Raw genomic sequence first — 22,551 nt, forward strand, 5'->3', positions numbered from 1 at the left:
ACAGGCCCTACTATGTGGAATTCTCTTCCACTATCAATCCATTCCTTGACTAACTCAAAAGAATTTTAAAAAGCGTTTTGAACAAGCATTTAACTGACCAGTTTTTTTTGTGTAACAGATAGTATTTCTGCATTTAATATGTTTCTGTTCAAGAACTAGATTTTACCTTTCCGTCTTTTAATGTGTTTTTGTCTTTTGAAAATACTGATTATGTGTCTTTTATTGTAACCCACCCCAAACTTTGGAGGATGCGGGAATAATTGTAAATAAATAAATAAATAAATAGTGATCATCCCAAAAGCATACTTTTGGATTTTCAAAAGTATGCATGTAAATTTTCCCAAAAGCTTTCAATACATAATAGTAAGCGTAACTATGTGTGGATAAATTTGGTGGGATAATTTTCAAAGTGAACTTAAGCGCATAAATCCACTTTTAAAATTGGTGTAATTTAACATGCGTTTTTACCATCTAATTTAATGGGCTATTATAAAATTACTCTCAACTATAAATCCTGTTATGGTGACAAGTCAAAGTCACCAAATTAACTCTGAATAATGTGCAGATTAAGTGGATGAGCATCTGATAAATGTGATGGGTTCTCTTAATACTTTTCTGATGTAATGCAGTGATTTGCCCTGTCTAGTCCTGTGCTCCCACCTCTCTTGCTCCTTCCTTTCACAAATGGTTGTTAAGCAGTGTTTGTTCTCTTCTGATAGACCCGTCGGAGCATGGTATTTGTCAAACATCTGCGTGTGGTTGGGGATGAGTTCCGAGCCAATTACCTCAATTCTACTGATGGACCTGACAGAACAAATTACAATGAGGACTGGACAAAAATAAAGGTATCGAGTCTATGCAAGTTAGGGCTGGATTTATTTGAAAATGTACTTTAATACTGTGGAATCCTCTGATGCCGAGCACCATAATAGGGCTCAGTTAACCCAAAAGAGTTTTGGCGGCCAGAGGAATAGTCAAATAGTGGGAGATAGAATTTGATAAAATCAGCTGTTATAAATATATATATTTAAATAAAAAGACATTGTCACAAACTGAAGAATTGGTGGGCCCGCGGCGCATGCAGAGGGCCCACGGCTTACCTGGGGTCGTGGGCCAAAGACAGGCGGGATTCCCCCCAGGGCAACGGGCCTGGCCGATGGCCTCGGGGTGCTCCTGCGCTCCAAGGACAGCGTGGGCCGACGTCATTAGGGCACGCCGGCGTGTACCGATGACGTCGACGTCGGCACGCATGGGGGGGTGGTGCTCCTGTGGGCCGGTGTCATCGGGGACGACCGCGGCCAGCCCTGATGACGTCAGCCTGGGTATTTAAGTTATACATAAAAAGGGCTCTAGAGGTGATCCGGGAAACTATAGACTGGTTTAACCTGACTTTGGTGCCAGGAAAAACCATGAGATTATTATAAAAATAAAATCACAGAACATATAGATAGACATGATTTAATGGGACACAGCCAACATGGATTTACCCAAGGGAAATCTTGCCTCATAAATCTCCTACGTTTTTTTGAAGGGTTTAATAAACATGTGGACAAAGGTGAACCGGTAGATGTGGTATATTTGGATTTGCAGAAGGCATTTGACAAAGTCCCTTATATGAGGCTTCTAAGAAAACTAAAAAGTCATGGGATAGGAGGCAATGTCCTTTTGTGGATTAAAAACTGGTTAAAAGACAGGAAACAGAGAGTAGGATTAAATGGTCAGTTTTCACAGTGGGGGAAAAGGTAAACAGTGGAGTGCTTCAGGGATCTGTACTTGGACTGATGCTTTTTAATATATTTATAAATGATCTAGAAAGAGGTACGATGAGTGAGGTGATCAAATTTGAAGATGACATAAAATTATTCAGAGTAGTTAAATCACAAGTGGATTGTGATAAATTGCAGGTGACCTTGCAAGACTGGAAGATTGGGCGTCTATATGGCAGATGAAATATAATGTGAACAAGTGCAAGAGGATGGATATAGGGAAAAATAACCCATTCCGTAGCTACACGATGTTAGATTCCATTTAGGAGTTACCACCCAGAAAAAAGATCTGGGCATCATAGTTAATATGACATTGAAATTGTTGGCTTAATGTACTGTGATGGTCAAAAAACAATGTTAGGAATTATTAGGAAAGGAATGGTAAACAAAATGGAGGATTGTTATAATGCCTCTGTAATCCTCAATAGTTAGATTACACTTTGAATATTGTGTGCAGTTCTGGTCATTGCATGTCAAAAAAAGATATTCTTTCAGATAATGCAAGGGCTAGGGGGCACTCCATTAAGTTAGCAAGTAGCACATTTAAAACAAATTGGAGAAAATTATTTTTCACTCAACGCACTATTAAGCTCAGGAATTCATTGCAAGAGAATATAGTTAAGGTAGTTAGTGTAGCTGGGTTTAAAAAAAAGGTTTGGATAGGTTCATTGAGGAGAAGTCCATAAACTGCTGTTAATCAATAAGGAATAGCCACTTGTTGTTGTTGGCTTTAGTAGCATGGGATCTATTTCATGTTTGGGTACTTGCTGGATAGCTGTGACTTGGATTGCCACTGTTGGAGACAGTGGAGACCCTTGGTCTGACCCAGTATGGAATATCTTATGTTCTTATGTTCTCTGAGAGAAGAGAACTGCAATGGTAGACTGAGAGTTGCCCAATGTTCTGGAAACTGGAAGCTGTAACCATTTTCAAAGTAGTGGAGGATCCCACAGACTAATTTCTCTCTCTGGAAATCAGGTCTTGGTTATTTCCTGCTGTCTTGCTTTGTGCTTCCATTTTTAAACATAAGCAAAGTATAGGGTTTATCTAGGCCATTCTTAATAAGAGTTTTTTTGTGAAAATGCAGTGAAGTTGTCAGGTTATTTATCAATTACTCGTGTTACCAATTACAATTTTAGTCCAGATAATGTATTGCTTGCACATAATTTATCTAGGTAAGGAGAGAGCATTGCTGATGTTCTGGGGTGGGGCACTGATATTCAGCATTATCTTTCTAAAGTTGGCTGGGTAACTCTGGTCAGAAAAGTAGCTGTCTTGGTACCCTGGTAAGTTTAGCCAGATATATTCAGCCGAACACTTATCCAGGTACGTTCCACTGAATTTCTGGGTGAAGATACGCAGGTAACGTTCACACGCACACTGGCCCACTGAATATCGATCTCATAGTGGGCATATCAGCAATTTAAAATAGATAAAGGATAATATATAAAAATATATTCTGAAGTGCAAGAAAGATCCAAGCTTGAAGCAAGTATTACAGCTCTGTAAACAGTTCTGGCCATAGGTGTCGTCTGTCACCAGGTCCCAGAGCTTCTGCATTTATTATTGCAGGCTTGCCCCTTTTTCTTCCTTGCATGGAGCTGTAATCAATGAATGCTCACTCTAGCTAAACCTATCTCGAGTTTGGCAAACCAAACCAGGCACCTTGGTTCTGCCTATGAATGTTTTGGCATACTGACCTCTTACCAGAGCAGGCACCAACCATTGACTCTGACTGTACAGTGTAATGCTTCATATTTATCATGTATTGCTTGTTGCCTGGTAGGTAAAGTTGGGCACTGCCCTGGGAGGTCCTTATCTTGGAGTTCACCTCAGAAGAAAGGACTTCATCTGGGGTCATAGAAATGATGTGCCCAGCCTCCAGGGAGCAGCCAAGAAAATCCAAGGCCTTCTGAAGAAGCATAAACTGGAGAAAGTATTTGTAGCTACAGATGCAGATGTAATAGGTATGCGTCTTGAGAAGCTGGCTTTAAGTTCTTTCTGATACCCAGACAGAGTTCAGACATTTTTTGTGCTCAGCAATTTCCTCCTGCTCTTTTGGGCTTCCAGCTTTAATCTGAACTGGCTTCCATTGGGGTGTGGCACCATGAGCCTTCATTCGCAACAACTTAGGGTTTTTTTCCCTCCTTTTTAGATCATCCTTGCCCTGTATAGCTCAGCCACTGCAGTGCCAGACCTTGTCAGTCCTTCAGCAAGGGGCCACAGACTGTGGTTTCCTCCATGTGACCTTGAGTCTGACTGTAAGGTGCCACCGTTGTACAATGGCTGGGACACCCCCTCACCCCACCATGGGTCTGTGAATTGCTGCCTCCCCAGCAGGGAAATTGAACCCCGATCTCCTGTATGAAAGTGCCATCAGGCCAGCACCCACGCTGGTTCTATATGATCACACCAATGAAACAATTAGGGGGTCATTTTTTAAAAGCCCACATAAAAAAAAGTCAGCAAATAAGCGCATCAGTTACACCAGTTTTCAAAGCAGACTTATGTGCTTTTGTTCATTTTGAAAATTATCCTGCCATATCTGCCCACATACAGTTTCACCTGCTAATTTGTATGTTTTAAAGCGACCCGCATATCAGGCGGGCAGTTTTACAACAAGCTGTTTCTGCAGGTAAAACACTGTTTTAGTCAAGGGAATGCCTTTGAAAATTACCTTCCCTATGCCTAGAAGGAAGAACCTTGAACCTAACATTGCCACTTTTGTGCACCTACTGTATTTTTAATGAAAAATATTGAATAGCTAGCTGTGTGTTGCACTTACTTTTCTCATTCTGCAGAGCTTGAACAACTAAGGAAACTTGTTCCTCAGATGGTGAGATTTGAGCCTACCTGGGAAGAGCTGGAACTGTACAAAGACGGAGGAGTTGCAATTATTGACCAATGGATCTGTGCACATGCAAGGTACCTTTATGACTTATTTTCCCTGTACTTACCCAGATCAGCCCAGACTCCTGGGTTTTACCTCCCCTCCAGCAGGCAGAAACAGACCAATTTCTGTGGACTCTGTCGTATACCCCTGAGGTGCCACCTAGAGTCTGTCAGTATTCTTCTGTCTCCAGCAGGTGGAAGAGGTGCTTCCCTGGAGTCTGGTATTTAGTTAGGATTTAAGGGTCTTTTGTATGTTTTTTGGGTAGTCCGTGTGTACGGCTGACTAGCGAGGGGTCAGATTTTTTTTCTTAGGTTAGTTCCCCTTTTTAGCCTCCCAGGAGGTTGTCAGGTCCTGGTAGGACCATCCCCCCATGTATTTGAGGCTCTGGAGCAGAGGGTTGCCCTTCAAAGGCAGATTGTTTTTCGGGCAGCAATTGGATGATATGATCAAGTCGCTCGGAGAGAACAAGGTCCATAAGCTGCTGGAGGTCAGACCTAGGACCAGGGATCTTTCCCTCAGAGAGCAAGATTTCAGAAAAATCGACGTTTTCGCTCCTCCCGCTTCACGGGGCTCATCGTTCCGTCAGGGACAAAGCCGCCAAACACGTGGCTCCAGTCCTTTTGAGGCCGGCGGTCATCCAGAGATGGAGCCCCTCAACCTCATGGGGGTCCCAAGCCTTCACAATGAAGGGCGGCCGGTTCACTCCTCTGTTCCAAAGATTGAGGGCAGGCTGTCCTTATTCCTGGAGCCGTGGATCACGGTAACGTCGGATCAATGGGTCCTAAGCATAATCGAACACGGCTATGCTTTTAGATTTTGCACGGCCGATCCACGACCGCTTCATGGTTTCTCCATGCGCGTGCTGTCAAAAGAGACAAGCAGTACACGAGACCCTGCTGCTCTTACAAGACCTTGGCGCGATAGTTCCAGTTCCAGCCGGAGAACTCAGGTGCAGGCGTTACTTGATCTATTTCATTGTGCCGAAAAAGGAAGGAACATTTTGCCCAGTCCTCGATCTGAAACAGGTCAATCGGAAGCTGAAGGTGCCTCGTTTTCGGATGGAAACTCTGCGCTCCGTGATAGCATCCGTCCACAAGGGAGAGTTTCTGGTGTCGTTGGACCTGAGTTAGTGTGCATACTAAGGCCCTGGCATGCACACTAAACAGCTATTTCCCAATCCTCCCCTCCCCTTTCCACCAAAAAAATAAAGGGTCCTGTGTGTCCCGATCCACCCCCTATCCTCCTGACCCAGCCAGATTGTCCCCAGCGCCTTCCAGTCTCCATCTCCAGCCCTCTATGACAGCAGAAATGTCTCCGATGCCATTCAGTCCTCTTCCAAGCCCATGAGATGGCAAGAAGGCTACTTTTAGTTGAGATTTCTGTAAAACAGGTAAATCAAACTGAAGAAGTGGCATTGCTCCTTTTGAATGGTATTGGTTCATACCAAACTGCTTCAGAGATTTTCACAATTGAAAAAAATAAGCAGTTTTTCAAAATAGTTCAAACAGTCTTGGAGCAGCAGCTGTGACCCTCTGCGCTCAGGCCCTCTGCCCTGAAGCAGGGTTTGCAGAGTCTCTAGCAGATCGCATAGCAGCTGTAGGACCAGACCTATGTTTTGAACTGATTAGCAGCTGAAAGTATCCCACATACACCTTTGTTGCATTGTGTGTGTTTGGTTAGTAGTTTCATGTAAATGAAACAAAACTTTTAATCAAGATGAACTTGTGCAGTAGAGCATTCTCCAGTAATAAATCCCCACAAAAGGGAGCCTCCCACTGAAAATTTACTCAGTTTCAAAACTGAGATCTCGTAAACATCTTGAGCCTGATATAAGCATGAGTGAAAAACAAATCTCAGCAAAAATTGTCTACAAAATTGAGACATTTTTAATGCATAATAAATTGTAAATTTGTAATAAAGAGAAGAGTTTCTGCAAAATAAAATTTTTTACTGCTGTGCAATAGATAGTTGCATAAAAACAAATTAATGAAAATAAATAATCTATTGCAATTTTGAAATATAGAAACATAAAGAACATCCGGCTCATCCAGTCCTCCCATTCACATCTGCTGCTCAGCTTGACAGTCCCTTCCTCTTTTTCTGTGAACCCCTATGCTTGTCCTATATTTTCTTGAATGCTGATACAGTTTTTTTTCTATCACCTCCACAGGGATGCTGGTGAATGTGTACATCACACTTTCTGTAACGAAATATTTTAATTACTCCTTGTCCCATGACCCCTTGTTCTAGATCCTCCTTTCCACTGAAAGAGGTCCGTCTCCTGTGCATTTATTCCTTAGAAACATTTAAATGTCTCTACAGTATATCCCTTTCCACCATGGCAATCATTCATGGATCTTTAAGTCTGTCTCCATTTGATTTTATATTCAAACAATTTTTATTGAGCAATAATCAGATACATTCCACCTAGGCTGTGTGGACACTTCCACAGCCCAGGAACATGTTACAACTAAGAGTAAAACTTTAGCTCCGTAATAAGCACAATGTAATCCCCCCTCCCACCCTTGATCTCCCCACCCCTCTCTCCTGGAGTCCATACTTCTTCTCCTCGTGGTTGAGATTTGAATCTAACAAAAAACAATACCCAGCCTCCCATAAAGTCCCACAGAACCCAGGTCCAGCTGGAACAACGCAGGAAGTATCTCCCCTCAGTCATTCAAAATCAAACTTTGCGCTTTAGAGGATAATGATTGTATATAGGCATTCCATGTCTTCAGAAATTTCCGACGATGCAAAGGTGACGATCTCGATGCTAAACATTCCATTTCCAGCAGTTTATGAAAGGCATTTCTCCACATCCAATATGAAGGAGGGTCAGAAGCACGCCATTGAAGCAAAATCATCTTTTTCCCCACCTGACAAGCTTTGAAAAAAAGCAGACGAGATTCGGAGCCCCTTATCGCGGAAGGAGCTAGAGCGCCGAACAACAACGTTGACAGAGAGAACGGAACCCTGTTATCCATGAGGTCCTCCAAATACTGGATGATACGGATCAAAAAAACCGAATCTTCGGACAGTCCCAAAAAGTGTGGGAAATGGTGCAGACAGCCGCTAAACATTTGACACACTGATCGGAGGGTTTTAACTGGGCCTTGAACAAAATATGAGGCGAAAGATAAGCCCTCCATAAAAATTTATACTGCATCTCCCTGAGGCTCATATTACCAGTCACTCTGGGAATCAAGCGGAAACTGCGCTGCAGCATGTCCGAGGTCACCTCGAAAACCCCATCACGGTTCCATCTCTCTGCCAGCAACACCGCTGGGTCATTGATCACAAGGCCCCTTAATCCCTTATATAGTACTGCAAGTGTCATTTTGGCTGTTTTTTCCAACTGTAACAACTTATTCACTGCTTCAAAGGCTGATGGGGCCTTACTATTGGCCGGTAATGATTGCACATAATGTTGCAACTGTAAAAATGGAAAGACCTGACTACGGCAGAATCCATATATGGCTTGGAGTTGAAAAAGTGAAAGAAGCTTCCCCTCGCCATCCAGAGTGTGCCCCAACTGTATGATGCCCTGCTGCTCCCAGTATCGAAAAGTAGCTGTGTGTGAGCCCGGCAAAAACTGCGTGGTGCCCTTCAATGGGAGGAGGTATGCATTAAGAGAGGGAACACCCAATAGTGGGCACAGTCTCTGCCATGCTCGCCTAATAGGTTCTAGAAGACTATTGTTCCTTAATGTTGCAGGAAGCTGAGAAGTGGGTGCGAGAAGAACAAATTTAAGGTCCAGGGGCATCACCATTGTCCGGTCTGCCTGGATATGGGTATAGATCGAGGAACCCAGTAACCACTCCCAAGCAATCCGTAAATTGCTAGCTAAATTATAGAGGCCAAGGTCAGGTACATCCATTCCACCACATCCCCATTTCCCCCCGAAGCTATTTGAGCGCTATTCGAGAAGGTTTGCCCCGCCAGAAAAACTTGCGCATTATCGTATCCAATACCCCTAAGTCTCTATGTGTAATTAGAAGTGGCAAATTCTGAACCACATAAAGAACAGAATCATTTTGAACAGGTTTATTCGGCCCCCTAGCGAGAGTGGCAGATCCATCCATCCCTGAAATTTATCCTTCGTTTGGAGCAAAAGGGGTGGAATGTTAAGAGTGTATAAACCCTCCGGGTCTGAAGACAGCAAGATCCCCAGATATCGAATATGACCATCGGCCCATCGAAGAGGCAATGGCCCCTGCCACCCATTTCGAACTGCAGCAGGAAAGCTTAACGCCTCAGATTTCTCCCAGTTGATTTGAAGACCAGAAAAAACCCCATATTGCTGAAAAAGACAAAGAACGGGAGGAAGCGAGCAGTCAGGTTTGATAAGAAACAGAATATCATCCGCGAAGACGGCATACTTGAACATGGACCCCTGTAATCGAATACCCCTGGTTTCCTTGGTGTCCTGAATACTGAGCAGCAATGGCTCCAGAGTTAAAAGGAAAAGCAGGGGAGACAATGGGCACCCCGTCTGGTGCCTCGTTGAATAAAAAAGGGGAAGACTGGGCATTATTAGCTATGATGGAAGCCATTGGGTTAGCATACAATAAACGTACACTATTGAGAAGAAATCCTTCAAGCCCCAGCCTCTGAAGAAGAAAAAACATATAGCTCCAATCAACTCTATCAAAGGCTTTTTCAGCATCTAGACTCGCCACCAAAAATGGATCCCTGACCTGCCTACACAGTGCCATAGCTGAGGTGACCAGCTGAATATTATGAAGGGCATAACGACCCCAAACAAACCCCACCTGTCTGGGCCTTATAATATTGGGCAAAACCATGACCAGTCTTTCCGCCAAAATTTCTGCTAATAGTTTCTGGTGTGGTAATGGGCTTCCGTAATCGTGCTATTTGGTACGTGGTTAGACTAGGGAGAGGCACACGAGAGAGAAAGTCAGTGGCCTCTGATTCATGGGCTCCATCAGAGGAATACAAAGTCGAATAAAATCGGTGAAAAATATCTAAGATCGCGGGTGTGTTCGTAGCAAGGGCCCCTGACTGATCTCGCAAAGCTGCTATATGCCGTGAGCGGTGAGCCGTGCGAACCAAGTTGGCCATCAGCTTCCCCGCTTTATTGCCCTGCTGAAACAAGTGGCATTGATAATAAAGCACACTTTTTTCGCTCTCTGGTGGAGCAAAGTATTCAGCGCCGTCTGAACCGCGAGCATATGCTCCCGATTAGCCTGAGAGCGGGTATGTATAAAAGCTCGTTTAGCTTTTTGGAATTGGGCCGTCAATGCCAACAAGCGCTTATCTAACATTTTCCGGCGGTGAGCCAGAAACGAAATAATTTCTCCGCGGATTACAGCTTTACTCGCGTACCAGAACAATATTGGGTTAGATCCATGTTCCTGGTTTAGGTGAGAGTAATCTGCCCATTTAGCCCTAAAGAAGTCTTGAAAGTGCGTGTCCTCAGCCAGAAAATATGGGCAGCGCCCCATATTAACCGAGGAAGGGGCCGAGGCCCAAGCCAATTCCAATAAAATAGGGGCATGGTCTGATAGACTAAGTTCCTCAATCTTTGCATGTAGCACTTTAGGAAAAGCGTGATCACTGATAAAAAAAAAAAAAAAATCTAAGCGCGAATACGATGCATAGGCTCGAGAGAGATGGGTAAAGTCAACATCAGAAGGATGAAGCGTCCTTCACACATCCACCAAATGCAAAGATCTTTCCAGAAAGGCAATACCTCTACTTTGCGCATGCGTGGGGCGATCCCCATGGGAGGAATCTAGAACTGGGTCCCGGACTGCGTTAAAGTCTCCTCCCACTATCACAACCTGATCTAAATAGGGCACCAACTGACCATAAATTTCCCTAAAAGAAGCGAGCGTGTAACTATTTGGGGCATAGACATTGCACAGCACCAGTGGGCTGTTGTAAAGTTCTGCAATCAGGATTATGTACCTCCCCCGTGGGTCTTTCAATTCTCTAATTATATTAATGGGAAGGTTCTTATGTAATAGTATGGCAACTCCGGCTGATTTAGTGTTAGCGGAGGCAAAGTGTACTGTACCCACCCAACCCTGTTTCAGTTTAAGATGTTCCTGATCTAAGAGATGGGTTTCTTGAAGAAAAGCTATGTCTGCAAGCTTTTTCCACAGAATCGTGCAAATCTTAGTTCGTTTAATCGGGGAGTGGATTCCATAAACATGAAATCACCCTAGGCCTATGGGCCATCAAAACTTATGTGAGTCATCCAAAAATAGATGTATACAATCCCATTGAGAGGCAGGAGCGCCCTCCCAGCATGGACGTCCCCCCTTAGATACAGAGACCCAGTTAGCTTCATCCCCTCAACCCAAAACTCAGTCAAACTGTATGTATATGATGTAAAATGTTAATACGATTCAAAAGAACATCATATTTTTTTCATCTACGTAGGAGCTGCTACCGTATAGTTTATATTAAAGAGTGAGGAAATCTCATACAAATGGCGGGCTTTTTGGCTAGCCCATGGATTGCCAGGTTTTTAGGTTTTACAGTCACTATCGTGGTGGGACTGTAAGTAACCAACATATAATCATTGGTTTCCACACTCGGCTGGTAACTTCAAAATCTTTGTTATATTGAATTTTTATGTAGAATATTTTTAAACATGCTGTAATAGCTTATAGGCAGTGAAAGAGAACTTATCGTAGCAGGACTTAGACAGCAAAGAAAACTGCACAGCCCGACCCGGCTCGTGTTTCTTTAGGCTTCGTCAGGGGCATTCAAGTGCTGTATCTAAAATAGAAACACAAAGTCCTGTAGACACATAAATAGAACAGAGAAATACCTTGTCAACCTGCTAGGTGTATACATACGTTTCTGAAACCTGCCAAGGTGGGATGAGTAAGAGAGAAGAGAGGGATGAGAGAGTGAGGGGAAGGGGGGAAGGGAGCGGATGAGAGAGGTAAAGGAACAGAGAGCAGGACAGCAGAACGGTGGGGAGGAAAGATGTGACAGAGTAGGGAGAAGAGTCAAAGGGAAGAGAAAGGAGGGGAGGGAGAGAGGGGCATGAGTAAGAGGGAAGAGAAGGGAGGGGAGGGGGGTGATAGGGAAGGGAGCCAATGAATGGGAAGGAAGGAGTTAGAGAGTCAGAGAGATTGGCAAGGAGAGAACCTGCCTCTTCCCTTTCCCATCATTTTAAATCATCGAAAGGGCTAGATATTGTTCCTCCCTCCCTCCCTCCACCTCCCAGCCTTCATGGTGATTTGAAATGTGCTATATGGTTCCGCCTTTGAAGTTTAGGACCTTATTGTAATCCACTGGATTCCAGAAAATGCAGTTTTAGCCAAGACATAAATGTGGTTTGAGGCAGAAATTTACACACACTCAAAAGTTACGCCCACTAAAACAATAAACAAATAGCACTGAAGGACTTGTGCCCAATCCTTAAAGCTGCCCCTTTCAGTCAAGCCCTTACTAAATTCTGTTTTCTCCAGTAACCTCTTGTTTGCTCACTCTTCCACAGGTACTTTATAGGAACATCGGTCTCAACGTTTTCCTTCCGGATTCATGAGGAAAGGGAGATCTTGGGTTTTGACCCTCAAACAACATACAATAGGTTTTGTGGTGACAACGAGAAAAACTGTGAGCAGCCTACGCACTGGAAGATCGCATACTAAATTAAAGAATAAGAGAAAAAAAGTAAAGGACGTGCACCATAAGAAGAATCTTCTTGGAGAAAAGAGATCTGCCAGTAAAAAGCCCTATAGCTCTACTGACTTTGCTTTGAAATTCCATTGGGAAATACAAATGGACGGCAGCACATTGCTCCGGTAGTCAAGTGATAAGTGCCTTCCTCGGTGGTCTCCAGTGCATATAATTGTGCATGTCAAATGTTTAATACCCCAGCCTGTAGGTGAAATGAAGTTACCTGGTGGTAGAGCTTGCTACTAGAAAATGGAATTTAAGAAAAAGATACTTTAAAATTCTTTTCCTTTTAAAAGAAATCAACTCTCTGAGCCTGTATACTGCGAGTCGGTGGGCATTTAAGGGATGATATGTGCTAGTTCTCATCCCTGATTGAGCAGCATACTCATTCCAGTTTCAAATTTCAATGGGACTGATATATTCTCTTCACAATATCATGAGTTCAGGTGATTGTGTGTGCAAATACAACATGTTACCAAGGAGCAACAGCCACATCTCCTTTTGAATAATGATTGCTTTCATAGCAGAAGTATCTTGAATAAGCATCTACTGCTTATTTCCCGCAATCCCGCGTGGGATGGAGCTTTGGATGCGCTCTGCTTGGATTTCTAGTCTCCTGAGTCTCATACCAATGCAACAAAGCAGCTTTTCAAACTGTAATTTAAAATGAAATAGATTATGATGCACCTCTCTGCCAAGCAATCTGTGGGCAACAGGCATAACTCTGCTCTCAGCTGTTTTAATAGATTTGGGATGCACATTAACTGCAACAAAACTCCATATTTTAATATTTTCTTTTTAATTATTTTTTGTATTTCTTGTGAAATTTAGAGCTTGTGAAAGGTGCTGGTTGCAGAGCACTGGAAAAGACAGTTATGCAGAGAACATACATTGTATGGGCAGCAGAAGTGCAAATGCAAACTTCGTTACACTGTCCTATCAATGTGCCTCAACCCCGCTCCAAGGATGAGGGGATCATTCCATCTCCATGCCTAGACAATCTTGGGTGCCTCTGCTGAACTTAGACCACTGGCTTATTTCACTCACGCCCCTTTTTCTAGGTCTCTACTGACTTGAGCCAGATTTGAACTGGTAACCGAGAGGTGAATAGATCTCTAACCCTGTGTAATTTCCCATGCGTTAATGCAGTCCCCCATTTTTTAGTGGTTAGTATTGCTAATTTAAACAGAGTTGCATCCAGGTAAATGGTACCACATTGGGAGCACTGGTACTGTAACGGGACCCTCTAGTGGTAATTGCTTTGTTCTAGTCCTCTCTGAGCTGGCTGCATTCTCCTTTAAAATCACTGCTTCTACATTTACTGTACATATAGAGCCCTGTGTTATAACAGCGGGTATAGGGCTAAAGTCTGTAGCAGAAAGTACTTGTAGACTTTAACCCGAATTTTCAAACTGGACTTATGCATTTGAGTCTGCTTTAAAAATGCAGGCTGGGCTTGGAAATCCTGCTTGACTTATGCACACACATATACATCTCTTACAGAGCTGTACATTTATGTGTGTACTTCTAAAAATCTAATGTTTGGACATAACATCATTTCTCTATCCCAGTTTGCCCCCCCCCCCCCCCCCCGAAAATATCTCTGTCTTTTGTGTGTAAAAATGTACATGTAAGTGAGTTAAGCACACAACTTCCCAGACAATTTTTAAAAGCCCATTTGCATACATAAACAGTTTTGAAAATTCTCTCCAGAAGACATAGTAACATAATGATGGCAGAAAAAGACCATCTAGTCCATCCAGTCTGCCCAACAAGTTTCCATGATTGTAGCTGCCGCTCCATACAGGTTACCCTAATGTTTCTCTTAAGGGTAGTAACTGCTGCTCCATGCAGGTTATCTGCAAGCCTTATGTTAAGGATAGTAATGTTAATAATCAAACCCATAGCAAAATTACTGCTAGCAATATTGTTACAGGGTGAGCAGCCTTCTTGATAATTCAGACAATACTGTTGAACGTGCTTTGCTTTTGGTCTTGGCCATAGAAGCAGTCCTGCGCTTTTTCCCTAATGTCTGTGTATCAATACTCCAGACTGTAAAAGTCAAGGCTGAGCACTGGCTGTCATCTGTATCCAGTTCCCCTATTTTTCTCCCCTTCCTCACGCCGTCAAAGCGGAGAGCAATGTTGTAGTTACGTCAAAATCATGTAAGCTAATTGGTTAAGGGTAGTAATCCCCCATGCCTTCTGTTAGGGGTGATAGCTGCTGCTCCTTGCAGGTTACTCCCTTGCCCCAGAAAGCAAAACTTGGAATAAGTTCTTTCTCTGGCTTTTAGCCATTGGTCGACAGTATTATGTGTGGATAATTCAGATTCTGGTGCTTAGTTCCAGAAAGGTGCATCTTGAGTTTTTTCATTCTACTTATATTCTGAGGCAGTAGCATATATGAAATAAACTGAGCTTTGAGCTGGAAGTCACAGAGCAACCACCCATAAAGGCATGCCAAGAGACTCACTTTTATATACCGACTTGTCACTACCTGATTTATTAAGGCTTTTGTTCCCCATTCTGTGACTATGGGATAATAAATTAGGCCCTCGGGTTGTTAGTTATCCAGATTGGTAATTTTTCCCATATTGCCCCACCACTGTGCCTTCACTTTGCTCTGAAAGATTCTTCTTAGGAGGATGAGAGGAGAGGCTGCTTTCAGTGTCCATTCATTCTTTGGCTTCTCTTAGCATGCCAGTTATGGAAGATTCTAGTGATGAGACTTTTTTCCACCTGAACTGTACAAACACGACCAGCCTATGTCATATAGCCCAGTGAACAGCCATCAGACAGTGTCTTTGTATATACTGTGCAGTGTTATCTCTTTTTTAGAAGGAGCTATTTTTACATTATGTCAACCATGTTGCATTATGAGGGACTGATTTGATTACACAGAACCTGATGTAAATTGGAAAATAATGTATTAATTATGGGGAAGAGAAATCATGGCTTCCATTCCTTTGGTATTAAACAGCTGGTAAAGAATTCTGTGGCATTTACAGATGTGCTTAGATTTCCAAGGGATTAAACAAAACAATCTTGTAACACCCACCTATGAATCTCTTCTACATTGAGTCTTGGCAGCAGACCTTTTCATGAAATGTGCTGACAAATATAGACTCACTGCAGATGATATGAGGTTTGTTTTCTTCCTATGTTACTCTCGTCCATCCTTCAGCGATCTGCACTTAGATCATTACTATCCTCTTCCTATACCTGATTCTTAAGTGTTATATAGTTTTTATTCTTGCCACTCAAATGTATCCGTTATTCATTACGCTTTCTAGTCTTATTTCTCTCAGTTCTCTTTATAACTTTTGACAGTATTCAATTTTGCCAAAAATGTATTAAAAGCTGACAACATGTACTTTAACCAACTGCTGGCAACTTTGCCAAAAGTTAGCAGTCAGACGTGGAATGCATGTTTTTGTTTTATCTGGAGTGCTTTATGGCCCATCCTTTGTGTCAGGTGTCTGTGGCTAAATTATGCACAACTTCATACACTGAAGACTTACTGCTTTTGGCCTTTTTCAGTGAAAACGAATTCCGTATTGATTTTGCTGATGCCTGGGACACTAAACAGTTGGTACCGGTGAATGCTTTGGATACAGCTGGGAGGCATTTTTACTTTAGGATACTGTGGTGTCCATATTCTGCACTTAGCCAGACAAAACTGTGGGATTAACAAAAATACCACCACAGGCATTGCCTCTAAATTATCCAGCTAAATTGTTAACCGGATTAAACTTGTCCAGATAACATTTTGACATAGGGCTAACTTGGCTGGATATCTTTAGGGCTGTCAGACAGAGAAGCCCTAAAGTTAGCTAGATAAGAAAAAAAATTAAAACCTGGCCAGTTGTACTGGTGCAATTTCCTCCATCCCCTGTCACCCCAAACCATGCAGGTTGTTTGACCTTCCCGCCCCCCATGTTAAATAATAAAGAAGTCATGGGCTTGGAGTCTGAGAGACACTGTCATCTCTTCCTCCGCCTGGTCCCAGTGAAGCTCCAATGCTCCGGTAGAATACTGCTGCCTCTCCTGCGCTGTGCAAAGGAACTGCTGGTACCTCCTCGGCTCAGTCAAGACTCTGATTATAATATGAGATAGGTTTTAGAATTAATTTACCAAAAATAAGCCCATTATGTATTTGGGCTAATAATGTATAAGTAATTAAGTGCATGTGTTATATTTCCAGAACAGCAATTTCATGGCTATTCAAGCCTCTCTATTTTGGCCTTCTAGAACCAACTCTGATCCTCAAGACAAGAGCCATAAACAAGCCAGATTTTCAGGATATCCACAATGAATATGCATGAGATTAATTTGCATGTACTGCATCCATTGTATACAAATCTATCTCATGCATATTCATTGTGGATATTTTGAAATCCAGGCTCGTTTGTGGTTCTTGAGGACCGGAGCTGGCCACCCGGTTTTTCTAATTTCTTTTTGCTATTATTTTTAGAGATATTGTCAGTTTTGGATATCCGATTTTCTTCTCCTCCTGCCCATCAGTCCTACCATTTATTTTGTTAGCTTTTCTCATATGCATTCAAACTGTTATTCTGGTTTGAACCTAAAAGAAGAATTGCAGATTAATTCGCAGATCTGTGGCCATAGTCTCTTTGCTCTTTATTATGGTTCTTCCATTGGATTTTTAAACATTTATGCCAGTAGTTTTCCTCTTTCACTTGCTATTACAGTTCTGGTGACACAGGAAATGTGAGTGATCTAGAGATTCATGTGATTCTGCAATGCAAACAAATATATAAATGTCTTTTGTTTTGGTCTCAGCAGCTGCTTGATCTTTTTGGGCTTCCAGATCAATGTAAACGAACCTGTCCTAATCGATCTAAGACTCCATGATCTAAGACTCATCTGTACCAACTCTGTTTTTCTCATTTTATTTCCCCCACCCATCTAGCCCAGTTATCGCAACGACAATCTTTCAAGTGAGACGCGCAGACTGCGCTTCTCCACCAAACCTTGCACAAGGGCATTCTTGAGCCAGCCAGCAGGTGGCACTACTGCATAATGAGTAGAACTCCCTCTTCCAGGGATGATGAATGCTGCATCTGGCAAGGAACAGGAGCTGGTTCTGGGAATTGAAACTTAGGCCCTCGCCTGGTAGTGTAGAATGCTCCTGCTGAGCTATTGGACCAGCCCTTATGTCTTTTGCTACAGAATGGTTTTTGTTAAAGGTTTCAGAACACGAGTTTTATAAACTGTGCCTTTTTACATTGCTTTTGACAAGATAAGTGTTTAGCTAAAGTGCCAGAAGAAAGTTGTACAGAAATAATAGTAATGATATTTTAAATGTACCAGTAATTGTATACCTCACATTTTAAAAAAACACAATTTTTTAATAAATTTTTTTTTACTAGTTTTGTTTCTTTGACCTTTGTTCATTAAATGTAGCATGCATAAAGCAATATGGTTGTTGTGTTCACTTAAATGCAGAGAAATAAATGACTATTTATGTACGTGTGTGTGTATATATATATATATATATATATATATATATATATATATATATATATATATATATATATATATATAGTGAGACGTTTTTATTGGACTGACTTCAAACATTTCATGGCTAGCCTTCCAGAGCTAATACTCTCTTCCTCAGGAAGATTCTAGTCTGACCTGAGGAAGAAAGTATTGGCTCTCAAAAGCTGGTGGAGAAATGTATTGTTAGTCCAATAAAAAATTATCACCTTGTATCTTTTTTTTGTTTGTATTTTTTTTTAATTTTTATTTCTGTAACTTCAGCATGTTAGTCTGTCTTGGTCCTTTATCAGTCTGATTCTTTGTAACTAGTGGAAGAGCTCGCCCTCCCCATTCAGAATTGCACAGGCTTTGGAGTTTTCAAATAAAACAGCAGATTAGATTGAAGGCCGCCTCCTGATAATTGAACACTAGGACTGTGAGGTGTAAATCAGTTTCTCTGTTCTCAGCAGCCTGGGTGATGGGTGAGAGAGTGGAGTACCTATTCCTAAGCGCATGCACATCAGCTGCACTTGCCATAAGATGTCGTGAAAACATATTAGAAATCGGTCAAACTGTATAGAGATCTTTCAAGGAGGATTGTAGGGGAAAATCTGCTCAAGGGAGGTATGATGAAAGAATAAGTGGAAATCCTAAAAATTAGATCACCCTTAATGTGTTCAAAGCATGTCATTCAAATGTACTTATTTCTATGTTAAAGTACATTCCACGTTATTACCACTACAGCTCAAGTGCTATATCTGCAGAGAGAATGTGGAGTAATCCTATTGTAAAGGAATCACCAGGTCATTTGAGAGCATAGAGACAGCAAACAATCTTTACTGAATAGTGATTGTATCCTAGATAGCTGTCATTTACATCAAAATAACTGCTGAAAGAAGTGCTGTTCCCTTTAGCTGTTACACTTTTTTGAGTTGCTAGAGGTTAAGAGAACAGCTGGTTTAATAAGAAGGGGGAGCAAAATCCTAGAAGCAAAGGAAGCTGCTTACTCACTTTAGGACCAGTTAAGTGTTGGCCATTATTAACCAGGAAAGTCTAAACTGTCCAATCTAATTGGCTAATATGGCCTTTTTCAATGCACGTACTCCCTCTGTATTGATGATATTCATTGGCTGGAATATCTGAAGGAAGTCCTTTGCCAAATAAAACCTTTGCATCCTTGTCAATTTCCCAAATGTTTTCAAGAAGACACATTCCATTTCCGCTGGTGCCTAGCAATACATTGTTGTGGCCAGAAGGTGGCAGTGGCAGTACAGCATTCAATCGGAACACTTCATCTGTGACCACAGTTAAGTACTAAAATTGTTTTCTATTAACCTGGACAGTTTCTATTTATTTTCAAATAGCTGTCTGGAAAAACCTTTCCATATAATTAAAATCTGAAATGTCTTGTTATCTGAGTTTAAATAGCACTCAGAAGCTGAGGAAGAGAAATGTCATAAGGCACAATACTGTAACTTTCTTACCTCCAGCGGGGGGAAAGAACATGTTCTAGTCAATGGTATTGTAAAAATATCAGTCCTTTGAATTTATAAAGAAACAAATTAGGATAAAGTAGTAGGGGAAAGCCTTAAGGCTGAGAGAAATTCCCTATCTTGTAAGTAGGGTTTCAATATTGTTTTCTGAAAAAGTCAGCCATTCACTTTTAGCAGCTTGTGGTTCACCTCCTGTCCCACATTTGGTACATTTATTCCACGATGTTGCAGAATAAATATTATGTGCCTTAGGGGAAAGGTGGCAGATCTAGTCCATCATATCACAGAAGTTCCTGAATGTTAACTTTGTTAAACAAAGTGCTTAGGTGAAGTTGATACCTGTATAGGAGTAATGAATGTTAAAGCTGTAAGCTTTTAGGACCTCCAAGGTCCCTTTCAGTCAGAGCAGAGATGGATTTTTGGAGGCATGTGTTACCAAGGCAGAGAAGCTCTATGTGCCAGAAAATGAGAATGTATCAGCCAGTCCAATTACATGTGGAAAGCATTTGCACACAGATTGAAACAACATGCATTGGGCCTTTTAGTATTTAACTCGTATTCTTCTAGGACAAGCAGGATGGTAGTCCTCACAGATGGGTGACATCATTAGATGGCGCTCGGTACGGAAACTTTTGTCAAAGTTTCTAGAACTGAACATACCCAGCATTCCACTCTCTATGTGTTCATGCGAGGTCCCCCTTCAGTCTCTTTTTTTTTTCCGCGGTGTTAGGAGGTTTAGGAGGTCTGCTCTACAAGTTTTCTCTTCTTCAGATTTTCTTGTTCTTCAGTGTTGGGTCCCCCTTATATGGACGGCACCCATTAACAACGTGGTAGGCTTCTCTTTTTTGCCTCCTTGCAGTCGATTCCCGATGAGTCGCTTCTTTCTGTCTGCCGGCCATCGACCACTCATCGATTATATTTTATAGCGTCCAGTTTTCACCAGTGCCCCCAGTGCCCGCGGACCATGTTGGACTGGTTACTGATCCGCATGAGGTCTGCATCCTCTGCCTGGGGGCATTGCATGATGTCTGAGGGTGTCAGCTGTGTGATCAGATGACCCCCAAAGACCATCGTGCTCGGCTTGCCAAAATGGAGAAGCTTTTTGGTCCAAAAAAGTCTACTCCATCCATGCCAGCACTGGGGGCATCGACACCCGGAGGCAGAGGGGGAGCCCTTAGATACCAGTCCCTCTCTATTCCTGCCACCACCCCCCCCCCCCCCCCCGGCAAGATCATCCTGAGAAGGAGGAGCCGGTGATAAGCCCTCTCCTTCGCTGACACCCTCAAAGGCATCGGGATCTTCAACCTCCTTGGTGCCGGGGAAAGACCAGGCCGAGCATCGAGGGAAACCCTGAAAGCAGCACATGGTTATTGTCAGCACATGGCTCCGGATCCAGTGCAGCATCAGCGGCTGCCTTGCTGCCACCGAAGTGACCCCGTAGTATGGAGGCCCCATCCTCCAATAAACCCAGGAGTCCCAAGCGTTCACCAATATCTGTACTGGGCACTGAGCCTTCTTGGGAATCAGAGGAGACTCCATTAATACCTCATCCCCCTCCATCAGTCTTGGCTTCCCCGGACTTCCAGGAGGAGTGGGACCGTAGGGTACAGAGTGTGGTGCTCAGAGCCCTACGGGGCATCGAACTGTTCCAGGCCCCCATACCGGTGCTGAAGCCTGCACCTTCTCTGTTGGCACCCCTGCTAGAGCGTCTGGACATCCTCCTCGGTGTCCTTCAATGCGATTGATGACCAGGGAACCCTTGGTTCCTCAGCGGCCATTGATGCCCTCTTCCTGAGCGATTTCTGTTATCGGTTCCTCTGAGGAGGAAGATGCGCTGCAGCCATTAGTGCCCTCAGGTCCTTTGGTCCCGCGGCCATGGTTCCCCGAGCCTGTGCCTGGGGGGTCGGGAACCTCCCTACCATCGGTGCCTTTGCTGCCCTTTAGGCCACCGGTGCCCTCTATGCTGTCTGTGCCCTTGGTGGCCAAACCGAGTGGCTTTAACAGAGCCCACCCGAGCAGTCCCCCTAGGGACCTCAGCAAGGAGGAGGGCCCCTATGACCCCTGGGGAAATGATACTTCAGACTACTGAGGACTCCAGTGACCTCCTCTCGGAGCCTTTGCAACCGGACGAGAGATGCAGGTCTCTGCCAGAGGAACTCTCCTTTGCGGGATTTATCTGGGCCATGGCCGAAACCATTCCCTTCCAGCTCCTCACAGAGGAGGACGCCCAACACAAGATGCTGGAAGTTCTCCAGTTTGTCGATGCACCTAAGGAGGTGGTGGCTGTCCCAGACCATGAGATCTTCAAAGATCTCCCCCTAAAAATTTGGGAACATCCGGTGTCAGTTCCTCCTGTCAATTGGAAGGCAGATGCCATCTATTTGGTTCCACTCTCAAAAAAGCCAAGTGCTCCCACCTATGCTTCTGCCCCTCTGGGCCCAGATCAAAGGGAGCTGGATGCCTTCAGTAGGAAGGTGTTTCAGGGCGCTTTGCTTATCACCCATATTGCCTCCTATCAATTGTATATGACCCAATACAATTGGAATCTGTGGAACTGGCAGAGCGCCTGCTGCTGCAGCAGCAGGAGGTGTTCTCTGCTGTGGTACAAAAGGGTCTGAAGGCGGGAAAACATGAGGTGAGATCTACCTACAATGTTTTTGAAACAGCAGCTAGTGTAGCTGCAGTGGGCGTTGGTCCCGGTAGGATGGCCTGGCTCCAGGCTTTGGACCTTCATCCAGAGGTCCTGGAGAAGCTAGCTGATCTACCCTGCATAGGAGAGAATCTCTTCGGGGACAAGGTCAGGGATGTGATAGCCCAACTGAAGGATCATCATGAGACCCTTCAACAGCTATCGGCTAGTGCTTCCGATTTGCCATCCTTCACCAGGAAGGCATCTCAACAAAGCTCGAGAAAATCCTTCTATCGGCAAAGGAAGTATTACCCTCCCGCCTCCTGGACTCAGACCCCCCGAGCTGGTTCCAGAGGACGTTCACGCCAACCACGTTCCCCAAGATCCCAGCCAGTCCCTCAGCAGACCTCCGCCACAGGGTTTTGACTGGAGGTGAGGGAGTTTGAGTCACTCCACCATACCCCCGGCAGCATGCCCCACTGTGGGAGGCAGGCTGCTTCACTTCGCCCATCGCTGGCCTCACGTCACGTCAGATCAGTGGGTTCTTGCAATCATTCACCAGGGGTATTGACTGAATTTTAGGGACGACCCTGTGGACTTTCCCCCA

The 22,551-nt window shown here is 43.5% G+C and overlaps 1 protein-coding gene across 1 annotated transcript in view; it reads left to right on the forward strand.

Moving 5' to 3' along the window:
• POFUT2 (protein O-fucosyltransferase 2) overlaps window positions 1-17,712 on the forward strand; it is an 80,698-nt gene extending 62,986 nt beyond the window's left edge. Inside the window, exons 6-9 of the mRNA XM_029606153.1 lie at window positions 720-845; window positions 3,553-3,733; window positions 4,568-4,691; window positions 12,140-17,712. Coding sequence (XP_029462013.1) covers window positions 720-845; window positions 3,553-3,733; window positions 4,568-4,691; window positions 12,140-12,293 — 585 coding nt within the window. The 3' untranslated portion in view covers window positions 12,294-17,712. The remainder of the gene's footprint in view (window positions 1-719; window positions 846-3,552; window positions 3,734-4,567; window positions 4,692-12,139) is intronic.
• The last annotated feature ends 4,839 nt before the right edge of the window (window positions 17,713-22,551 follow it).

The sequence above is a fragment of the Rhinatrema bivittatum genome, chromosome 6 (assembly GCF_901001135.1).
Source record: "Rhinatrema bivittatum chromosome 6, aRhiBiv1.1, whole genome shotgun sequence".
Taxonomy (NCBI): domain Eukaryota; kingdom Metazoa; phylum Chordata; class Amphibia; order Gymnophiona; family Rhinatrematidae; genus Rhinatrema; species Rhinatrema bivittatum.